Source organism: Podarcis pityusensis (genome assembly GCF_964106645.2).
Source record: "Podarcis pityusensis genome assembly, chromosome: 14".
Classification (NCBI taxonomy): Eukaryota; Metazoa; Chordata; class Lepidosauria; order Squamata; family Lacertidae; genus Podarcis; species Podarcis pityusensis.
The window spans coordinates 28,458,481-28,475,840 of record NC_138039.1 but is presented as its reverse complement, the minus strand read 5'-3'; the positions used below and the strand labels follow the sequence as shown (position 1 = coordinate 28,475,840).

General features: G+C 45.5%; 3 protein-coding genes across 3 annotated transcripts in view; 1 reads left to right on the top strand and 2 right to left on the bottom strand.

Annotated features, from left to right (window-relative positions):
* The window catches only part of MAP2K1 (mitogen-activated protein kinase kinase 1), a 38,977-nt gene extending 36,092 nt beyond the window's left edge, over window positions 1-2,885 (top strand). Inside the window, exons 9-11 of the mRNA XM_080982202.1 lie at window positions 259-320; window positions 1,156-1,201; window positions 1,466-2,885. Of these exons, the coding sequence (XP_080838328.1) occupies window positions 259-320; window positions 1,156-1,201; window positions 1,466-1,579 (222 nt within the window). The 3' untranslated portion in view covers window positions 1,580-2,885. The remainder of the gene's footprint in view (window positions 1-258; window positions 321-1,155; window positions 1,202-1,465) is intronic.
* Window positions 2,813-9,086, bottom strand: SNAPC5 (small nuclear RNA activating complex polypeptide 5). The gene is made up of 3 exons (XM_080982266.1): window positions 8,920-9,086; window positions 5,329-5,418; window positions 2,813-4,751 (listed from the first exon to the last, which is right to left on the bottom strand). Exons 1-3 carry the CDS (start codon window positions 9,007-9,009, stop codon window positions 4,647-4,649), a joined length of 285 nt encoding a protein of 94 aa, XP_080838392.1. The 5' UTR covers window positions 9,010-9,086; the 3' UTR covers window positions 2,813-4,646.
* Window positions 9,087-11,040: 1,954 nt separating this feature from the next.
* RPL4 (ribosomal protein L4) lies at window positions 11,041-17,287 on the bottom strand. Its single transcript, XM_080982201.1, has 10 exons — window positions 17,160-17,287; window positions 14,789-14,960; window positions 14,357-14,463; window positions 13,909-14,047; window positions 13,344-13,468; window positions 12,910-13,039; window positions 12,474-12,630; window positions 11,850-11,933; window positions 11,363-11,483; window positions 11,041-11,277 (listed from the first exon to the last, which is right to left on the bottom strand). Exons 1-10 carry the CDS (start codon window positions 17,160-17,162, stop codon window positions 11,128-11,130), a joined length of 1,188 nt encoding a protein of 395 aa, XP_080838327.1. The 5' UTR covers window positions 17,163-17,287; the 3' UTR covers window positions 11,041-11,127.
* Window positions 17,288-17,360: the final 73 nt, after the last annotated feature.

Here is a 17,360-nt window from a genome sequence, read left to right as displayed (position 1 = left end):
TTGTATGTGGGTGAAGTTTTGAACAAACTGATTCTGTCAGCCCCTTCACACCATGCAAGATGCCGCTTGGACCTTTCTCTGATGTCACATGTGAATGCCTTATTTGTCAAGAGAGTGCTTAAAACCCCTTCAACTCAATTGCATCCTTTTTATGCCTTCCTAAAGAACCATTAAATAAACTGCAAGTTTCAGGAGTTACACTGTTGCAATGTTTATTCTTTTTTGCTTTCATCTCTTTGCCACATCCCCCCCCCCCAGCCTCCTCCAAAGCTTCCCAGTGGAGTCTTCAGTCCAGAATTCCAGGACTTTGTGAACAAGTGGTGAGTTCAGTTCTTGAGCAGCTTATTTTCAGAGGAAATGTTTTTTAAGTGTGTTTTTCAAAGTCTGTTTTGAGTACACTAGTAAATAAAAAGTATGGCTTTGCTTTTTGGAAAGGATCCTAAGCAGACGGGGTCAAAATGCTTCTGGGTCTCCCAAATGCCAGTCCTCTTTCCCCTTAATTTAACATGGGTGGGGAACCTCTGGCTGTAGGCCTAATGAGGCCCTCCCAAGACCCACCCACATTTGACCCATGAGGCCATTTTTGCCAAACCATACCCCCCTGCCACCGTATATGACATCAGCTTTTGGACCAGTAAAGGCAGGGCATGGACAAAAAGGACTTAGGCAATGCCTGTATTCAGCTGTGGCTGCAAAGCACTTTGCGCCATGTTTCCCAAGCGCTGGCTATCAGCTGATTGTTGCTGCTTGGGTAGAGCTGCACACAGAACCTAGCGCTAGCAGTCAGCTGATTGTCGGCAGAAGGGAAATGCTGTACATACTTCTTTCCCCTCACGGTTTGGTTTCCAGCAGTGTGGCAAAAACAGGTCATTTGACTCCCAGTTGTCAAGCCTGGCCTGTGGGTGTGTGAAAGATCTGCTCCACTGGTCAGGATCCAGTTCCCCACCCCAGATTCAGCCCACAGCACAAGCCAGGGTGAAGTTCTCTTGCACAAGCCCTGTTGAAATATTCAGGAGCCACACAAGAGTTGTCATTCGGTGCCGTATCACCATCTAAAGCCGGCCAAATGGTTAGCAATGATTGGCATTGTCCGTTCTGCGATGCAGAGTGTATTGAAGTGGCAAGAGGAGTATGACACTCTTTCCTTTTATGCAGCTTGGTCAAGAATCCAGCAGAGAGGGCAGATCTGAAGCAGCTGGTGGTGAGTGGAAACTCCTTTCTCTGCTAACAGTATTCTGGGGCTTTCCAAGATGCCTTCTGCCAGCTTTTGATATCTGGAGGCTGGATAAAAGTCACGGTCTTAGGGAAGCTGGTATAAAAAGAGTCCCCTCTGGCCTCTACCCGTGCAATGAAAATACATTTTGCTGCCTTAATCTGCTCCATGCTAATTATGTAACAACCCCCATGGAAGCCTCAAAGTTGGGCTTTCTTTGTTGTAACCCCCCCCCCCTTTTGCATCCTCTAGGTCCACACATTCATAAAGAGATCAGAAGCCGAGGAAGTGGATTTTGCAGGCTGGCTGTGTGCCACCATAGGCCTTAACCAGCCTAGCACCCCGACCCATGTGGGAGGAGTCTGAATTTGGAGTCTCCAGGGCAAACAACACACCAAGAGCTCCTGCGGCCGATTCCTTCTGCTCCTGCTCTTCCCGCGCCACCTTCATTCCAAGTGGAGTCTGACCAGGACTTCCCCCTGCAAGACCCACTGAAAGCAAACTGGAATGGCGCCTGGTGGATTTGTGTTCCAAGCTACTTCCTGTTCCAACTGTTTAAAGCTGTTTTGGTCCTGTTTCTCAGAGCTTCTGTCTACTAAAAAAGAAGTCTATTCCCCAGCCCATAAACTTCCCCTTTAAAAGTGTCTCCCTAATTTTAGCATGTGCCAAATTCTCCCCCCCACTCCCCGTCTCTTTTATTTCCTCTTTAGGGTTCTAAATTAACAGCTGTTGTGTTTGATTCCTTATTTGTTAACTGACCAAACATGTGATGCTTTAAGTGATAGCGATATGGCAAATTTGGCACTGGATGTTGGGATATCCTTTCAACAAGTAGGAAATCCTGCTGGAGCTGCTTCCTTCTCACCTCTGCTGGGTTGTTTTGACCGTGAGCCTTTTGTGACTTTGGTGGTACTTTCCCCCAAGCCTTGCTTAGCCAGTGTTGCGGGCAGAACAGTTCAGAGATGCCCCAAGTCCAGCCTCCCCTGAAGCATGTCTTTGCTGCTGCTAATCTGAGATTGAAGTTATGAATAATGGCTCTGATATTTTGGTTTGTATAACAGACTCTTGGTAAATGTGAGTAGGACCCCGTGCCGTAGACTGCCGCCACCCTCCCCCAGGTCAACACATAGAAATCTGTTGGCACTTCTATTTATTTTTAAGTGTCTTGTTGCATATGTTTGGGATTTGCTTAGTGGTATACATCTGTCCCCTTCCGGTTAATTTGGTACAGGCAGCTGCCCATTTATGCACATTCAGTATGTGTGAGACCAAACCTGGAAGTGACCTGGAAATGTCCTAAAGACACCACTGAAACATCATTTAAAAAGGGCAGAACGGTGTTTGTGGGCTTTTTCAGTTTCGATTATGCGCAATTTCACTGATGCGCACGGTGCCTCGGAACATAACCCCCGTGTAAATGGGGGGGCTGCCTGTATCTGTTTTTTGAGAACAGGTGATGAAAGAACCATTTCTCTCAGCCAGAATCAAAGACTTTTTGAAGAATGAGTAATAAATGATGATGATAATAATAATACACATCAGAATGGTTTCCCTTCTAGGTCAGCTGATGTTTGATATGACAAATTGTGCATACTTAAGTGTTTGAAAATTCTTTTAATCATTTTTATTATTTCAGGTGTTTCATCTTACACTAATAAATGTCATGAAATTACTTCAGGGAGTGGGTTATTAGTTGTGGTTCGTTGGTATCAAGACGGATTCAAGGCGTTTGGGCAAAGGGCGGGGGAGGAGAGGTTTGCTACTCCAATGCTGCCCTTTGAGATCTGCATACCCTCCTCCTCCTGGGCACATTGTCACGCATTCAATTTGTAGATTTCCTTCCATTCTTCCTCGTGGCACATCAAGCTAACCTCTTCAGCACATAGCTAAGCGATAGAATTCACTACCGCAAGATGTAGCAATCACCACTGACTTGGGTGGCTTGAAAAGAGGATTAGACAAATTCATGTAGGATAAGGCTATCAATGTCTTATCAGCCACAATGGTAATATATTACAACTCCCAGTATCCGTGCATGCCAGTGACTAGCAATTGCAAGCGGGGAGAGTGGGGCAATTTATAAAGCTACACACCCACTCACCCGACTATTAGTTGGGAGTATATGTGCTGCTTGCAGTTGTTCACTCCACCTCAAAGCCTGTGACAGATAAGGAGACCCCCCCCCCCCAGCTATTTGCACACATCTGTATGGTCATACATCTGGGTTTAGCCCCACTCCCTTGGGTGATGTTCAGCTATTACACCGTAAACCAGCACATGTGAAATCCTGACACTGGATCACAGACACATGAAACAGAGAACCAAAACCCCTCAGGCCCCTCACTGGTCTTGCCTAAGCCCACTTTTTTGCCTGCACCTGGGAAGAGGAAGAGCAGGGGAAAGCACCTGGGGCTGAAAAGGACTTAGAAGAAAAACATCCAGGAGCACAACCAGCTTCACTTCCCTAAGAGGAAGCAGCACTGCTGGGTTGACAGGTAGGAAGAATCAGCTTCTTCTGCCATAGCAGCACAGAGCTAAGGGAGGCTAGAAAGAGAAGCACTTCAGCTCTGAGGACCAGCAGCCACTGCAGGCACTCAGCACCCTTGATCACAAGTACAGCACTTGTTTCCAGCAGGACCTATCTTAAAAACCCTTAGGTAGAAGCCCAAGGTATTTTAGACACACTCCAGAAGATGGGCTTGTTGCAATCAAGCCTGTGGTAGCTAAACTAAGCAGTAAGGGGGAGGGATACTTGGGCACCTCATTCAAGGCAAGAAACCCCTGATTTTAGGACGATCAACAGACTCCTCTCTATTTTGTACACAAATATGATCCGCTGACTTTTGCTGAAGGGAACACCGTTCCATGTGCCCACTTCAGAAGTAAAAGTTCCTGTCTCAAAATGTTCCCCATTATTACTTGTAGACAATACATAAAATGTTCAAAGTTTCATACCATGGGTTGGAATCAAAGGAAATTGTTGCTTTTTGTGAATGCCACAGCAAATGCTACATGCAAGAAAAGTCCCAAAGTACCGTTTCCGTTTGTAGTATTTGAGGTTGGATAGTGCCATTGGCTTAGACTTGATGCTTTTTCATCTTATTTTCACCAGCAGCAGGTGCTGCCAAGGGTAGATTATTGCTTTGGGAGGAGTTGCGTGTTGGACTTTTCCCAAATGCTACTTGGCTCAAAGAGTGTGTTTGTGTTTAAAAGGTATCATGCTACATAGTGATGCATCAACACTGCATTCTCCCAACACCCACCACAGTTCATCACCACCTCTGGAAGCCTTTGGGAAACCCAGATGCACTTGTGAATACTGTTTGGTCTCTGTAGCACCAAGCAAAGTCCAATGAACTAAATTGCTTGAATGGTGGTGGACAGGGAGGTTCCTGAGTTTGGGAGGAAAAGGCTGTCAGGCTGCTGCTCCACTTCATGAATCGGATTCCTCCTCCTCTTCCTCCTCCTCCTCTTCCTCTTCACTGACATGCATTTGCAACTGCAATTTAGTTTGATTGATAGCAGCTTCGTTGTCCATCTGTCCCGTGAGCATGCATAAAATAAAAAACCCAGTTACTTTGGGACAAAGAACACAAACCAGAAGCGCCCTTCTATTTGAGAGATGCAACAACATGCATAAACACCCCCAAATACATCTTTCCAGTTTACTTGCAGGGTTGCCAAAGCTCATAGGTTCCTGCTTGGCTGTTTCGATTTATGGAACAGACACTGGTGCCACAAAACTCTCGTTCCACACTTGTTTTGTGTGGCAGCAATGACTACCTTTGACTCCCTGGGGTGGCCAGGGGATGGCAGAAACTGAAAAGGGACAGTTCTTTAAAGAAAATGACATGTTTTTCCTGCCTCTCTCCTGGTGCCATCCCCACCCCCCACTCTTAGCGTGTCAGCAATGCTACGGGGACCATTCAGCTGGCTCAAATCCATTTTGGCACAGGAGGCAGCCTCCTTTCCAGGCAGGGGGAAATAAACACTAAAAGGATTAGCGGATGGTATGTTGCACCTCCTCACCAGCATTCGATCAGGGCCAGTTGTCTCTCTTGGCAACCTGACACTGCCTTCCTCCCAAAAGAGAACAGCGGGGAGCGGGAACTTACATTCTGATGTTCCTCCATCTCGGTGTCGGGAGGTACGGTCATTTTTCCTTCCCTGGCGCTGATCATGGACTGAAGGGCCAACTCTTCCACCTAGAAACGTTTTAAAGAACAGTTAAAGCAGCACAGCCAAAATATTAAAACTGATAAGTTCACCCTTCGGCAATCTGGTGCTCTCTCCAGCTGGCACCAATAGAAGTTGGGAGTCCAAAACATCTGGAGGGCACCAGGATGGCAAAGTCTGTTCTCGTTCACCACCCAATGTCAGGGGAAAATAGCATGATGCTGGTGACATAGCTCAGTCGGTAGAGCATGAGACTCCTAAACTCAGGGTTGTGGGTTCAAACCACACATTAGCCAAAAGATTCCTGCATTGCAGGGGGTTGAACTAGATGGCCCTCGTGGTCCCTTCCAACTCTACAAATCTATGATATTCTATGAACACCAAAATTCAAATCCTCTAAGCTCTCGGGAGTGTAAAAAGCTGCCTTACACCAAGTCAGATCATTGGTCCACCTACCTCAGTATTGCCTACACGGAATGGCAGCGGCTCTCCAGAATTTCAGGTAAGGAGTCTTTCCCAGCTGTACCTGGAACCTTCTGCATGCAAAGCAGATGTTCTACCAGTGAGCTACAGCCCATTTCCCTGTGGGTAAATTACGCAATTCCCCACCCCAATAAAAAGCAACTTGGCTGGATTCACTAGAAGGCAGGATTGTCAAGAAACAGCAGAACAAGAAGCAGCTTACAGCAAACATATTCAGGTGCACAGAATTAGTTAGTCCTGCTCTTTTGAATATAAAGTCATGTTGACATGTTAGAATGAAGAACAGAAGTAGTGGATTACAGCAGGTGGAGGAGAAAGAGCTCGAACAGGAACGAACTGAGATAACAGGAAGACAGGTAGCTGTAAACAAAATTAAGATTCCCACTTCAAAAGCATTCGAGTTTCATTTATTTTTTTTAAAAGGTCCACAGGGATGGATGTGGAGACAGCATTGCCCAGATTTACAAAATTACCACATCACAAGGATTAGAAATTTAGGGCCGTAGAATTGTAGTGTTTAAAAATAATTACTTTTAAAAGAAAGCTGAATTCCATGCTTGCGAGGCACACTTAACAGGCACATGGAATGAAGCCAGCTCTGTCGGTGCCAAAACAATGGCGAGCAAGCATCAGCATAGCATCTAGCACTCTGCACATGCCAGGAAGCTTAAGCTCTAATCTCTTCCGGAAAGTGCATTCCCTAGCTTTCTATTTATAACACTGCCGTGTGTGTGTGTGTGTGTTTTGTTGTTGTTGTTTTTTCCCTTCTCCAAACCAGAGCCTTAGCACCCAGCTGAAAGCTGTACTAATGCTCCCAAAACCTTGTGGCATTTAAAGCAAAACACTGCAAACAACCCCTCTGGTGCAACACTGGCCGAGCCCTTTTATAGATAGAGGTTGCAGAAGAGGAAGCAAACTGCTTGGTCTATGGAGAAATTGCACCTTTGAATAAGCACTCTTCATCTGACCTTTCTTTGGAAGATCGAGGAAAAGCTCAAGGGGCTTAAAAGACTACACCAGGTTTGGGGAAACCTGTAGCCCTCCAGCTGCTGTTGGACTACAACTCCCATCAGCCCTGGCTAGCATGGCCAATAGCCAGGAGTCTCTCTCAGTCCTACCTGGAGATACTGGGGATTGAACCTGAATGCAGAATTCTACCACAAAGCTATGGCCCTCCCTCCCCAGGAACATCTGGAGAGTCAAAGCTTCCTGGGCTACGCACACAAAGCTGTGTGTTCAGAGCTTTGAGGGAAGCTGTGATCCAAGTTCCTCCTATCTTTTGATGTTAGGTTGGTTACTGTAAGGAGCAAGGCTGCCTAATTTACAGCAACTTTCTTATAGGATTTCTTCTTTGGGGGAGCTTCAAGATGAATATTACTGTTTTTCTTTCTTCCCCCACCCCCTGCCCTCTTGGGGCTCTTTGAGAGACTGAAAGACAGGATATAAACATGTAAATGTCTAAATTATTATGTATGCCAATACAGGTTTCTGATATGGCTGTTATTTTTTCATATTGGGTGATCTCCAGTTGAGTCAGGCTAAGTGAGGTCTGCTGTGAACAGGTGTAATGTTGGATAGGACCCATTCAAATGCCAATATTGCCTAGCAAGTCATATTGAGCAATATGGGAATTTTCTTTGAAGAGTGAGCTTCAGGTGGGAGAGAGAATGAGTGACATTCAATGTGAGCTGTACACAAAATAGATCCACAGAAATCAGTGAACCTAAGGAACTCAAGTTCATTCATTTCAATGGGTCTACTCTTGAGTATGACAAAAAGGAATTGTTGCAGGAAGAGGATGGATAGTGCACAAGAGCTGAGGAGAAGGCAGGCCTAAGGGCTCTATTGAAATGAGGGAAAAATAGAGGCCTACTATTGTGAAAACAGCTGAGGAGAAGAGAAGAGGAAGGAAAAGGTTTGATTCTTAAGTCACATCCACACTGTACATTTCAAGCACATGACTTCTCCCAAATAATCTTGGGAACTATATTTTAAGGGCACTAGGAATTGTAGCTCTGTAAATTCCCATGATTCTTTGGGGGAAGCCATGTACCTGAAATGTATGGTGTGGATATTCCCTTATTTGCATAAACACATGCATGTTGCAGAGGCAAATGAGAACATCCAGGAACATAAAATGGACCCATATAAAAACAAATAAAGAGCCCTCCTATGTTAGCCCAAGAACCTCCACCTAACCCAGCATATGCCAATTTGGTGCCCTCCAGTTGTGTAGACGGCAACTTTCTCAAGCATGGGATCCTCTGTGACATAGGAGGCTGCCTTATATAGAACCAGGCGCTGGGCCTCTCCAGCTCAGTACTATACTGTCTAGCCTAGGGATGGAGAACTGCAACCTTCCAGCTGACATCAGCCTTCACCTCACACCATCCCTGACCATCGGCCACAATGGCTGGGGCTAATGGGGACATCCAACATCTGGGAGGACTACATATTCCCCACCCCGGACCTGAAATAATTCCAGTAAGATGCATAATAAAATCTAATATATTTTCCACCCAAAAGGAAAGCAGTGCCTAACCTGGTGATAACCAAATGAGCATTGTTAAGGAGGGAGCTGCAGCTCAAGATAGGAAAAGAGGTGTTAAGGGAACACCTAGCTACATTAAATTTCCGGGACCTGATGGGCTGCACCCAAGGGTAATAAAGGACGCTGCAAGGCAGATCCTCTACCACGGCGCTGACCCGTTGCAACCAAAGCCTGGGTTCTGCCTGCAAACCCACAGCCGTGGTCCCCAAATAAGCCTCATTTTGCATGGGGGGGGGGGTCAAAAAACCCACCGCCATGAGCTCGCTGACAGCACGTCCCTTCACCCCTGCTGACGGGCTGCACTCGCCAGACGTTTGCACCAAGCGCAACTCAAACACGGGTTGAGGGAACGCGTGCACACGTGCACCTGCAGACGCACACACCCAACGGCCTAAATTGCATATGCAAATGAACCCCCTTCCCCACCCCATCCATAGAGACGGGCCCAGAAAGCCTCTCCCCCCTATTCTTTCAAACCGCCCCCCCCCCCGCGGACCTTGAGCCGGTTGAGCTGATCGTGCAGTGCCGCCTTGACCCGCAGCAGCGTCTCCTCCTCCTTGCGCAGCTCCTGCAGGCGGCTCAGCATCCTGCTTCTGCTGCCGCCGCCGCCACCACTTCAGGTCGCGTGGAGTGATGACGCTACCTTTGTTGCGGCCGCTCACCTACCCGGAAGGAGGCAGCGCCATCTTGCTTGAGGGCGGAAGTGCTCAAAGTTCCGCCGGATGGCTGGCGCGGCAATCCTTTTCGCCGACCCCTTTCTATTGGCCGCTCCGCTTTCCGACAGAAAAGGGAGGCCCGCCTACGGGATCTCCCATTCTGCAGTTCGGGGAGGGCACGGGCAGGGAGTCACGGCTGCTTCTACTTTAGCGGACCGGTTTACCCATTGCAGCGGCCTATTTTCTCATTTCAAAGGGAAGCGAGGGAAAGAAATTTCTTTTCTGGATCCTCTCCTGCATCAGGATGAGAGGTAACGCATAACGGAAGAGATTTAGCTAGAACGTTTCCAATTCTGCTATCCTCTTTGTTGTATTTAAAATAGCAAACCTGCAGTTGTAGTAGCCCTTATGTAGATCAGGGTCTGCTAGTGGGGTAGAAGAGCTGAATATACCGCATTTTTCACTCTATAGGGCGCACCGGCCCATAGGGCGCACCTAGTTTTTTTGGAGGGGGGTGAAATAAAGGGGGAAAAAAAATTTTCCCCAGGCGCGGGGCTGGGGCAAGGGAAGCCCGAGCTTCCCCCGACCCCAGAACAGGCTGCTATCCGCAAGCCTTGGGAGCCCAGCGGGAGTTCCCGCTGGGCTCCCAAGGCTTGCAGATAGCTTCCTGAAGCCTGGAGAGGGAGAGGTCAGTGCACACCGACCGCTCTCGCTCTCCAGGCTTCAGCAAAAGCCTGCATTCGCCCCATAGGACGCACACTTATTTCCCCTTCATTTTTGGAGGGGAAAAAGTGCATCCTATAGGGCGAAAAATACGGTATTACCAATTTATTTCACATCTGGCAACCAATGTGCCCCTTTGGTTTCAGATAGTACTTGGATAGTCTAAAAATCCCGGCACAATTTTTCATGCCCCTCTAGTGGCTATGGTGGTTTTTACCAGATGGAATGTATTTAGTGTATACTCAATTCTGACCAAACTACACCTCGATGCCAGATGTGAAATATATTGGCATTATTTTCAGCTCTCCTACCCCACTGCACCACCTCCATTCTGCTGTAGCCACAAGTTTCCATAGTTGAGCACGGCCTCTTGGCTTAAGGTACAGGCGTGCTTTTGCTGGGACTGCATAGCTACCCTTCTGCACTTTCTAAGCAGCAGTACAAAAGATTGGGCATGTCAGAAGTTGCAAACTGAACCTCAACCAGAAAAAAATCCCACAACTGGCTGAGTGTTTAACTACTTTGTGTATTCCTTCATATTTACTATTGGTACTATTTCTATAGCAATGACCTCTCCTGACTTAACTTTAAAAAGGATTTATAGGCCATCCTTCCATTCTATATATTCAGTGGTCAGGGGCTATCTACAATTATTCCCAGAACATGCAGAATCAAAACTGCATGTCAACTGCAACCCGCTCTGCATCATGTACATAAGAGGAAATCTGATGCAGAATCAGCAACTTTGAAAGTCTTTAGTCAAGTGTTTTGTGATATCACATTAACTGCAAGTTGTATTTCCACTTATGCCCATTTAAATGCCCTTTTCAATATTTTATCCCTAGAACTCCCTCCAATGCCCATTCCACATTACTGATGAAAGTTTTAATGAGTTTGCATCCTAATTAAATCCATCACCTCAAAACTTCCATCTCTCCTTCCCCTCTAATTTTGTTCCGACTCCAAACTCTATCTGTTATAACTTGGTTTTGTGTGTCAGAATTCTTCTGAAGAGTAACTCACAAGTCCTATCACTCCACTTCAGAGTAGTTTATGGGGTACTATAAATAACATGGTATCCAAAAAAAAAAGTTTTGATATGTCTTTATAACACATGCAAATAATCTTAGGTCTCTGGCTAAACCATTCCATAAAAATGTATTTACTGGCTCCTGAATTTCCATTCCATTCTTTCAGGACTGAAGGGCATCAGTGCAAATGATTAGTAAAGACAGCACTCTGGATAGATTTGTTTTTTATTAACTGTAATCCACAGTACAGCCCTTTTCAGCACTGAAGCAGAGAAGTGCCAATGCTTGTCTTATTTATGCTGCAGTTTCCTTTTTTTTAGCTGCAGTTTCCGTCTTTTTAGCTGCAGTTTCCTTCTTTTTAGCTGCAATTTCTGTCTTTTTAGCTGCAGCTGCAGCCTCAACCTTTGCTTTGCCCTTTGCTGCTTTCTCTTCTCTGAGCTTGTGCTGTAGGGAAAAATTAAGATGGTTATACTCCGCAGTGCTTTGAAAACAGGAAATCTAATTTCAATCCAATTTTTACCCCACTTACATTCTTAGCATGGCGCAAAATGGTGTTGCGTCTCATAGTCTTGGCATATGGATTCAGTTTAATCATAACTCTCAAATTCTTCAGTGGATTCTTCTTAAGAACTCTGCGGTGAATCTTTTTCCTGCAGAAGGTGGTTGGATGAGTACATAGCCCTTTTATTTATAGCCTAGTCATCACCATCATGCAGTGCAGATGGGTTAGATTATATACAGCTCAATAACAACAACAACAACAAAAAGAAGAAGGGGAAAAAAAGGAATTCCTAAGCTCTGTTAGGATGCCAAACACAGATACTAGGGAGAGAATCTGTGTGCAACTAGAAAAATACTGCTACACAATATGACAGAAATTCAAGATTCAAATCTAAAATTCCCACTTGAAGCTTCATTTCCCCTTATCTGTGTTCCAGAAAACATCCAGTGTATCTCACTTATAGCACTACTTAAGGACTACTATTTTAAGTTGCAAATTTAAAACAAACACTAACTTTGGTGCACGGAGGGCCTTCTGGATCTCTGGGCTTTTCAAGATTCTTCCAAGATCTGTATTGGTCATCTTGTGCATTGGCAGGCTGCATTTAAATACAGGCATGTTACAGTTTTAGCACTGAACTCTCACACACAAATACATTTCATCTCCTTTTAGTTACTGATGATAGATATTACAAGTATTTACATGAGCACCCTTCCATTTGTCATTAAGTAGGCCTGGGCAGAATTCCAAATGGCAGAGTACAAAATGTGACAATTTCTCATTCAAATAGGGCAACCTCAGTCACGCACAACCATGCTTCTACCGTCCCCTGCCCCAACTGGGATTTGAACCCATTTCCACTATTTCCTACAGCCCTTCCTCACCCAAGCCAATGCCTTGGAGAAGTGGGAGCCATCCACTGTCTGCCACCCTCTCCTCCTTGATAAGGTGTTTTTCGGCCTGAAAAGGAGGCATTAAGGAGGAATGGCAACTATTATGGGATTTTCCAGTGAGCATACCGAACAGTCACCAAGCCCACTACAATACCTGAAACTCCCAATTTATTTGTAGGGCAATTAACACTTCTAACCACTAGTGAGGCTAAGCAAACCCAACCAGAACCTAAAAACAAGCTTACTTGTAGTTACTCTTCAGGGTGGCTGGCTTACGCCAGGTGCCATACAAGTCATCCAACTTGCGGAAAGCACTTTCAGTCCAAATGCAGAAACGTCCAACATGGCCACCAGGAGCAAGTCTTAAAAGGTTCAACTTGTTGACATCAAGAAGGGTAATCCCTGTTAGATAAGAGCACAGTGTACGTATTTTAAGTACACATGTTCACTATTCTCATTAATGAATTGTTTTCTTACTGCCTAGAAGATAAAAGGGAACACGATGCGGCTCTTAACTATATTCCCACCTACACATTCACCCCAATCTGGGTATTTAGTCAGAACCTCCACCAAATCATGTGTTTCATAAACACGGACCAATGAAGTGGAATATCATCATTTTTTACACCCCTCCAGCCTACAACCTCCCTCATGCATCTTGCATAGTAATTCAAAAGCTACCTGGGATGTTCCTGAAAGCTTTTATGATGCCATTGTCCTCGTTGTAAATAATGCAGGGTCCCCTGCGCTGGATGCGACGGCGGTTCCTCATTTTTCCCTTGCCTGCACGCATACGCTGGGAGGCATAGACCTGGGTGGAAACAAACATTTTGTGTGAAAACCAAGTAACCACTTTCAGGGTTAACAACTGTGCTTCTGCAACTCAGAACTTCACAATCATCAGTGTTCATCTGAAACACGGACCAGTGAAAAATTCATCATTTTGCAGAAGCAACAGTAATCAGATTGCTGAATGCTTTTATCTATATGAAGCTTTATATATATATATATATATATATATATATATATACACACACACACACAGTTCTTGGATTAGTTAAACACACACACACTCCTCTACCACCCCTGATTTTTGCAGTCAACACTCAGCACACCTTTTTGATATCGTTCCAGGCCTTCAGCTTCTTAAGCAGTAGAACAGCTTCCTTTGTTTTCTTGTAGCCCTCGACTTTGTCTTCAACCACCAGAGGAAGTTCTGGAATCTCCTCAATGCGATGGCCTGTTAAGATAGCACATTTTAGATTTTAGTGCACACTGACTACAATGGCAAATAAACAACCAGCACCACTAAATGTCTGGGTTCATTAATGAACACCAGGATAGCAAAAAACCTGCACTCTAAGCCTGTTCACCTGAAAACCCACTTATAACACCCCAATGTCTCTGGAAGTACTCTAAACTGTCCTCCAGACTCATCAGTCACCTTCTATTCCCAGGGTGGTTAAACTGCAAAAGTTGTTGGACTACAAGTCATCATTCCTGACCACTGGCCGTGTTGGCTGAGGCCGACTGGAGTTGGTGGTCTGCAACATCTGGAGTTACATGCTCTGTAAAAGGTGCTCTGCTTCCTATAAACGTGGGCTAGAAACTGTCCCACAATTACAACTATGTCACATTTAATAAGTACATTAATGGCCCTACATAAAACAACATACTTGCCTTTGGACAGAACAAGTGCCGGAAGGGATGAAGCTGCCAGAGCAGAGCAGATGGCATAGCGCTTCTGAGGTACGTTCACCCTACGATGCCAGCGTCGCCAAGTCTTGGTTGGGGCAAACATGCGACCTCCACGACACATCTATTTGTCAAGTGTAAAGGATGGAACCAAAATATATTCTTGTGGAAGATCCACCCCCTCTTTCAGTCTTGCTCAGAGTTAGCTGATCATCAACCATCTGTACCAGCCTGATGACAGCAGGCAACTGTCACTGTATACAGAGTAAGGCGCAAATTACGACATCATGGCAAGTACGATCCCTCTATTCCTAACTAGTTTCTAGACACACAATACATTCTATCACAATGCTGTTAATAAATCATTATATTTCAATTGATTAGCTTTGCTTTTGAGGACATAATCAGAAAGGGCAGCCAGAGTCAAGGATACATTGCCAAAAGCACCCTGGCCAGATCGATGAGTTCCACCTCCACGAACCCTTGGGATACGAGCAACAGCTCTTCCAGTACCCCAAGATTCAGCACTGGTCTGATGACCTGAAAAGAAAAGAAGCATGACATTAAATAATTACTGATCACCATGTTCTATGTCATTTTCCTGAAATTGTTAACAGCCAACATCAGAACTTCCACTGATATCACAGAGCTCAAAAACACGGACCAATGAAGTGGAATTTCATCATTTCAGCAAGGTATATATTTATTTTTATGCCATATGGATGACTTTTAAAACTGACTTGAAGTAACAAGCCAAGACTTTTATTCAGTCAGGTTTTCAGAAATTATATCCAAAAAGCTTTTTTAAAAAATAAGATGTGTATGTTAAATTTTCAATCCCCAGTGGTATTGGTACAACTCTTACCTGCAAGCTCGCTGACAGCATATGGTTGCCTGTTGTTTTTCCGCAAGTTGGTATGAACGAAGTTCACAATATCTGGACGAATTGGAGCTTTGAACACAGCAGGCATAGTGACATTTTTACCCGAAACTTCCCCCTTTTCGGAATATACCGAAACCAAAGGACGAGTACAAGCCTGGGGATGGGGAGAGAAGCAAATTCTCAAATACAAGCAACTGGTGTTATTGCAGTTCAGCGACAGCACAAATATTGCTCAGTTTCAGAAAGTCGTCAGCTCAACGGCAACAGCAAGTGGACAGCAGGCTACTGCCCCTGAAGACCGGATAGGACGCAAATTACAACATCACAGCAATATGTGCACTCACGCAATGTAATGCATTCTTGCACCTAGCATAAAAATGCTTGTTATGTTAAATAAAGAATGAACATACAAGTATTTTGGCTTATTTTTTAGACTCTCAGATGTCAGGGATTGAGAACCTGCAGCCCTTTATATCGTCCATACAATGCAATTCCTGTCCACTACTCAGGTCTTCTACTGGACTGCCATGAAACTGTTGGATCTGCTGACCACTTAAGCAAGCAAGTTATAGAAGACACTGTCTGTAGGCAACTTTCCTCCACATTCCAAGTACGTATACTACTTTGAACAAACAAAAGTCAAGCTGCCATGGATCATCTTGTTTTCTCATCTGATTTTTAAAGGTTATTTATGATATAATCATTTTGTAGTTTTAGACTATTTGTGGTTTGTTTTTAATCTTTTTAAAAAGTTTTCTATTATAATTTCAGCATCCAGTTTCCCTCAGTTGCCAAATGCATCTCTGAAAGCCTGACAAACAAGGTTAAAAAACAGCTACTGCACTTTTTATCCTGCCCTGCCACATGCAACTGGTATTCAGAGGCATATTCTGTCTGAACATGTTCAATTTAGTCATCAAGAATATAGGTATTTAACACACAGCATTGATAAGCCCATTTTGCATGAATTAATCTAACTCTTTTAGCCTCTAATAGGTAATGTAGAGCAGCAGCAAAGAGACTGAACTATGGAGTCCTGGTGCAAATCTTGTTTCTGCTCTCAACTCACTAAGTAGTCTTAGGAAAGCTGCAACACTCTCAACATCAGCTGAACTTGGAAGCTCTATACTATTGTTGCTATTAACCATTTTAATATTTACATCATTGTAAGTTACGTGTATGGTTTCTAGACATTATGAGGCCAATGGGAAAGTTAGAAAAATGGAAAGGTTTTGGGAAAACTGGAACATAGGCAATACTTATTTTACTGTTTCAACTACAATGTGTCATATGTAACTCAGTGCAATTAATTTTATATGCTGTCTGACATATTTATAATGAAAGCATGTAGCAATTCTATGCATATTTATTGGATTTAGTGCAGTTTACTCACAGGTAAGCACATATAGAATGAAAGCCCAAGTATACACATGCTGGCTTGGTAAATGCAAATTTCCAGCAAAATACTCAGGGTCTTAACGGAAACGTGCTGCACTCTATCCTACAAGCATAGGATAACTTATCTGAAAAACGGGTGGTGGTGGTTGTAAATTGATATAAAACCCAGAAATTTCAGAGTTAAAAAAATGCATTACTGAAACAGTCCTCTCACGAAGACCTTTGGGGAGCTCAGAAGCATCTTGGGACTAGAAATACTGTATATATGTCTACAGCAGACGGGAGGGGGCGGAATGTGCCCCTCTCCAGTTACTGCTGGGCCCCAAATCCCAGCCAATGTGGTGAATGGTCAGGACTCCAGCACGACCCTCTTCTGCTGCTGCAGACCCGCCTTGCCGCGCATCTTTAAGCGATGAAGGCCACGTCTCTTGCACTCGGGTACTGATCGCGAGTTTTCCGCTGTGGGAACAGGATGCCGGAATAGGCCGGCCACTGACTCTTCCCTTGTGTGACTTAAAATTAAAGTCACTCAATCCAATGAGCGGTGGATGGGAGAGAGGGAAAAACGAGGAGCCAAGGGGGGGGGGGATTTCCCTTCCAGGCCTCCGCATCCCCGGCGCTATCGGCTCCAGGCTGCGTCCCTCTTTCCTAGCTAAAGGCCCTCCCTCAGGTCGCGGTCGGTGCAAGCGGGGAGGAAGACAAGCGAGCCAGGCAGCCGCAGGAGCGGGCACTGGGCCTGCCCTCCCGAGTCAGCCAGGCCTCCACGCGGCGGCTTCTCCGCTCCAAAATGGCGCCCGGCCGGCCTGTAACGCCGCTTCTCCCCTCCGCACCGCCCGGCTTATTCCCATTCTCCTTCTCTTCCTCCTCCTTTCCGCCCGCCATGGCGGCCTCCCCGCGACCACTCTGCCTCCCCAGCCTCACCTCCGGCAGAGCCCCCGGCCCCTTCCCTGCTCACCATGATGGCGACTAGCGGAGGAGCCCCTCACGCTGGCTTCTCTCACCAACTCGGCCCTGGCCGGAAAAGGAAGGACTGCTCGCGTCCGCTCCTCTTTTGCTTCTTGCGCAGCTTTCCCTCACAGCTCCGCCCTCCTTCCCCTCCCCCCCCCCCCCGCCCAGCGGATTGAACTCTCGGCGCCCTCTTTTTTCTTCCCTGGGC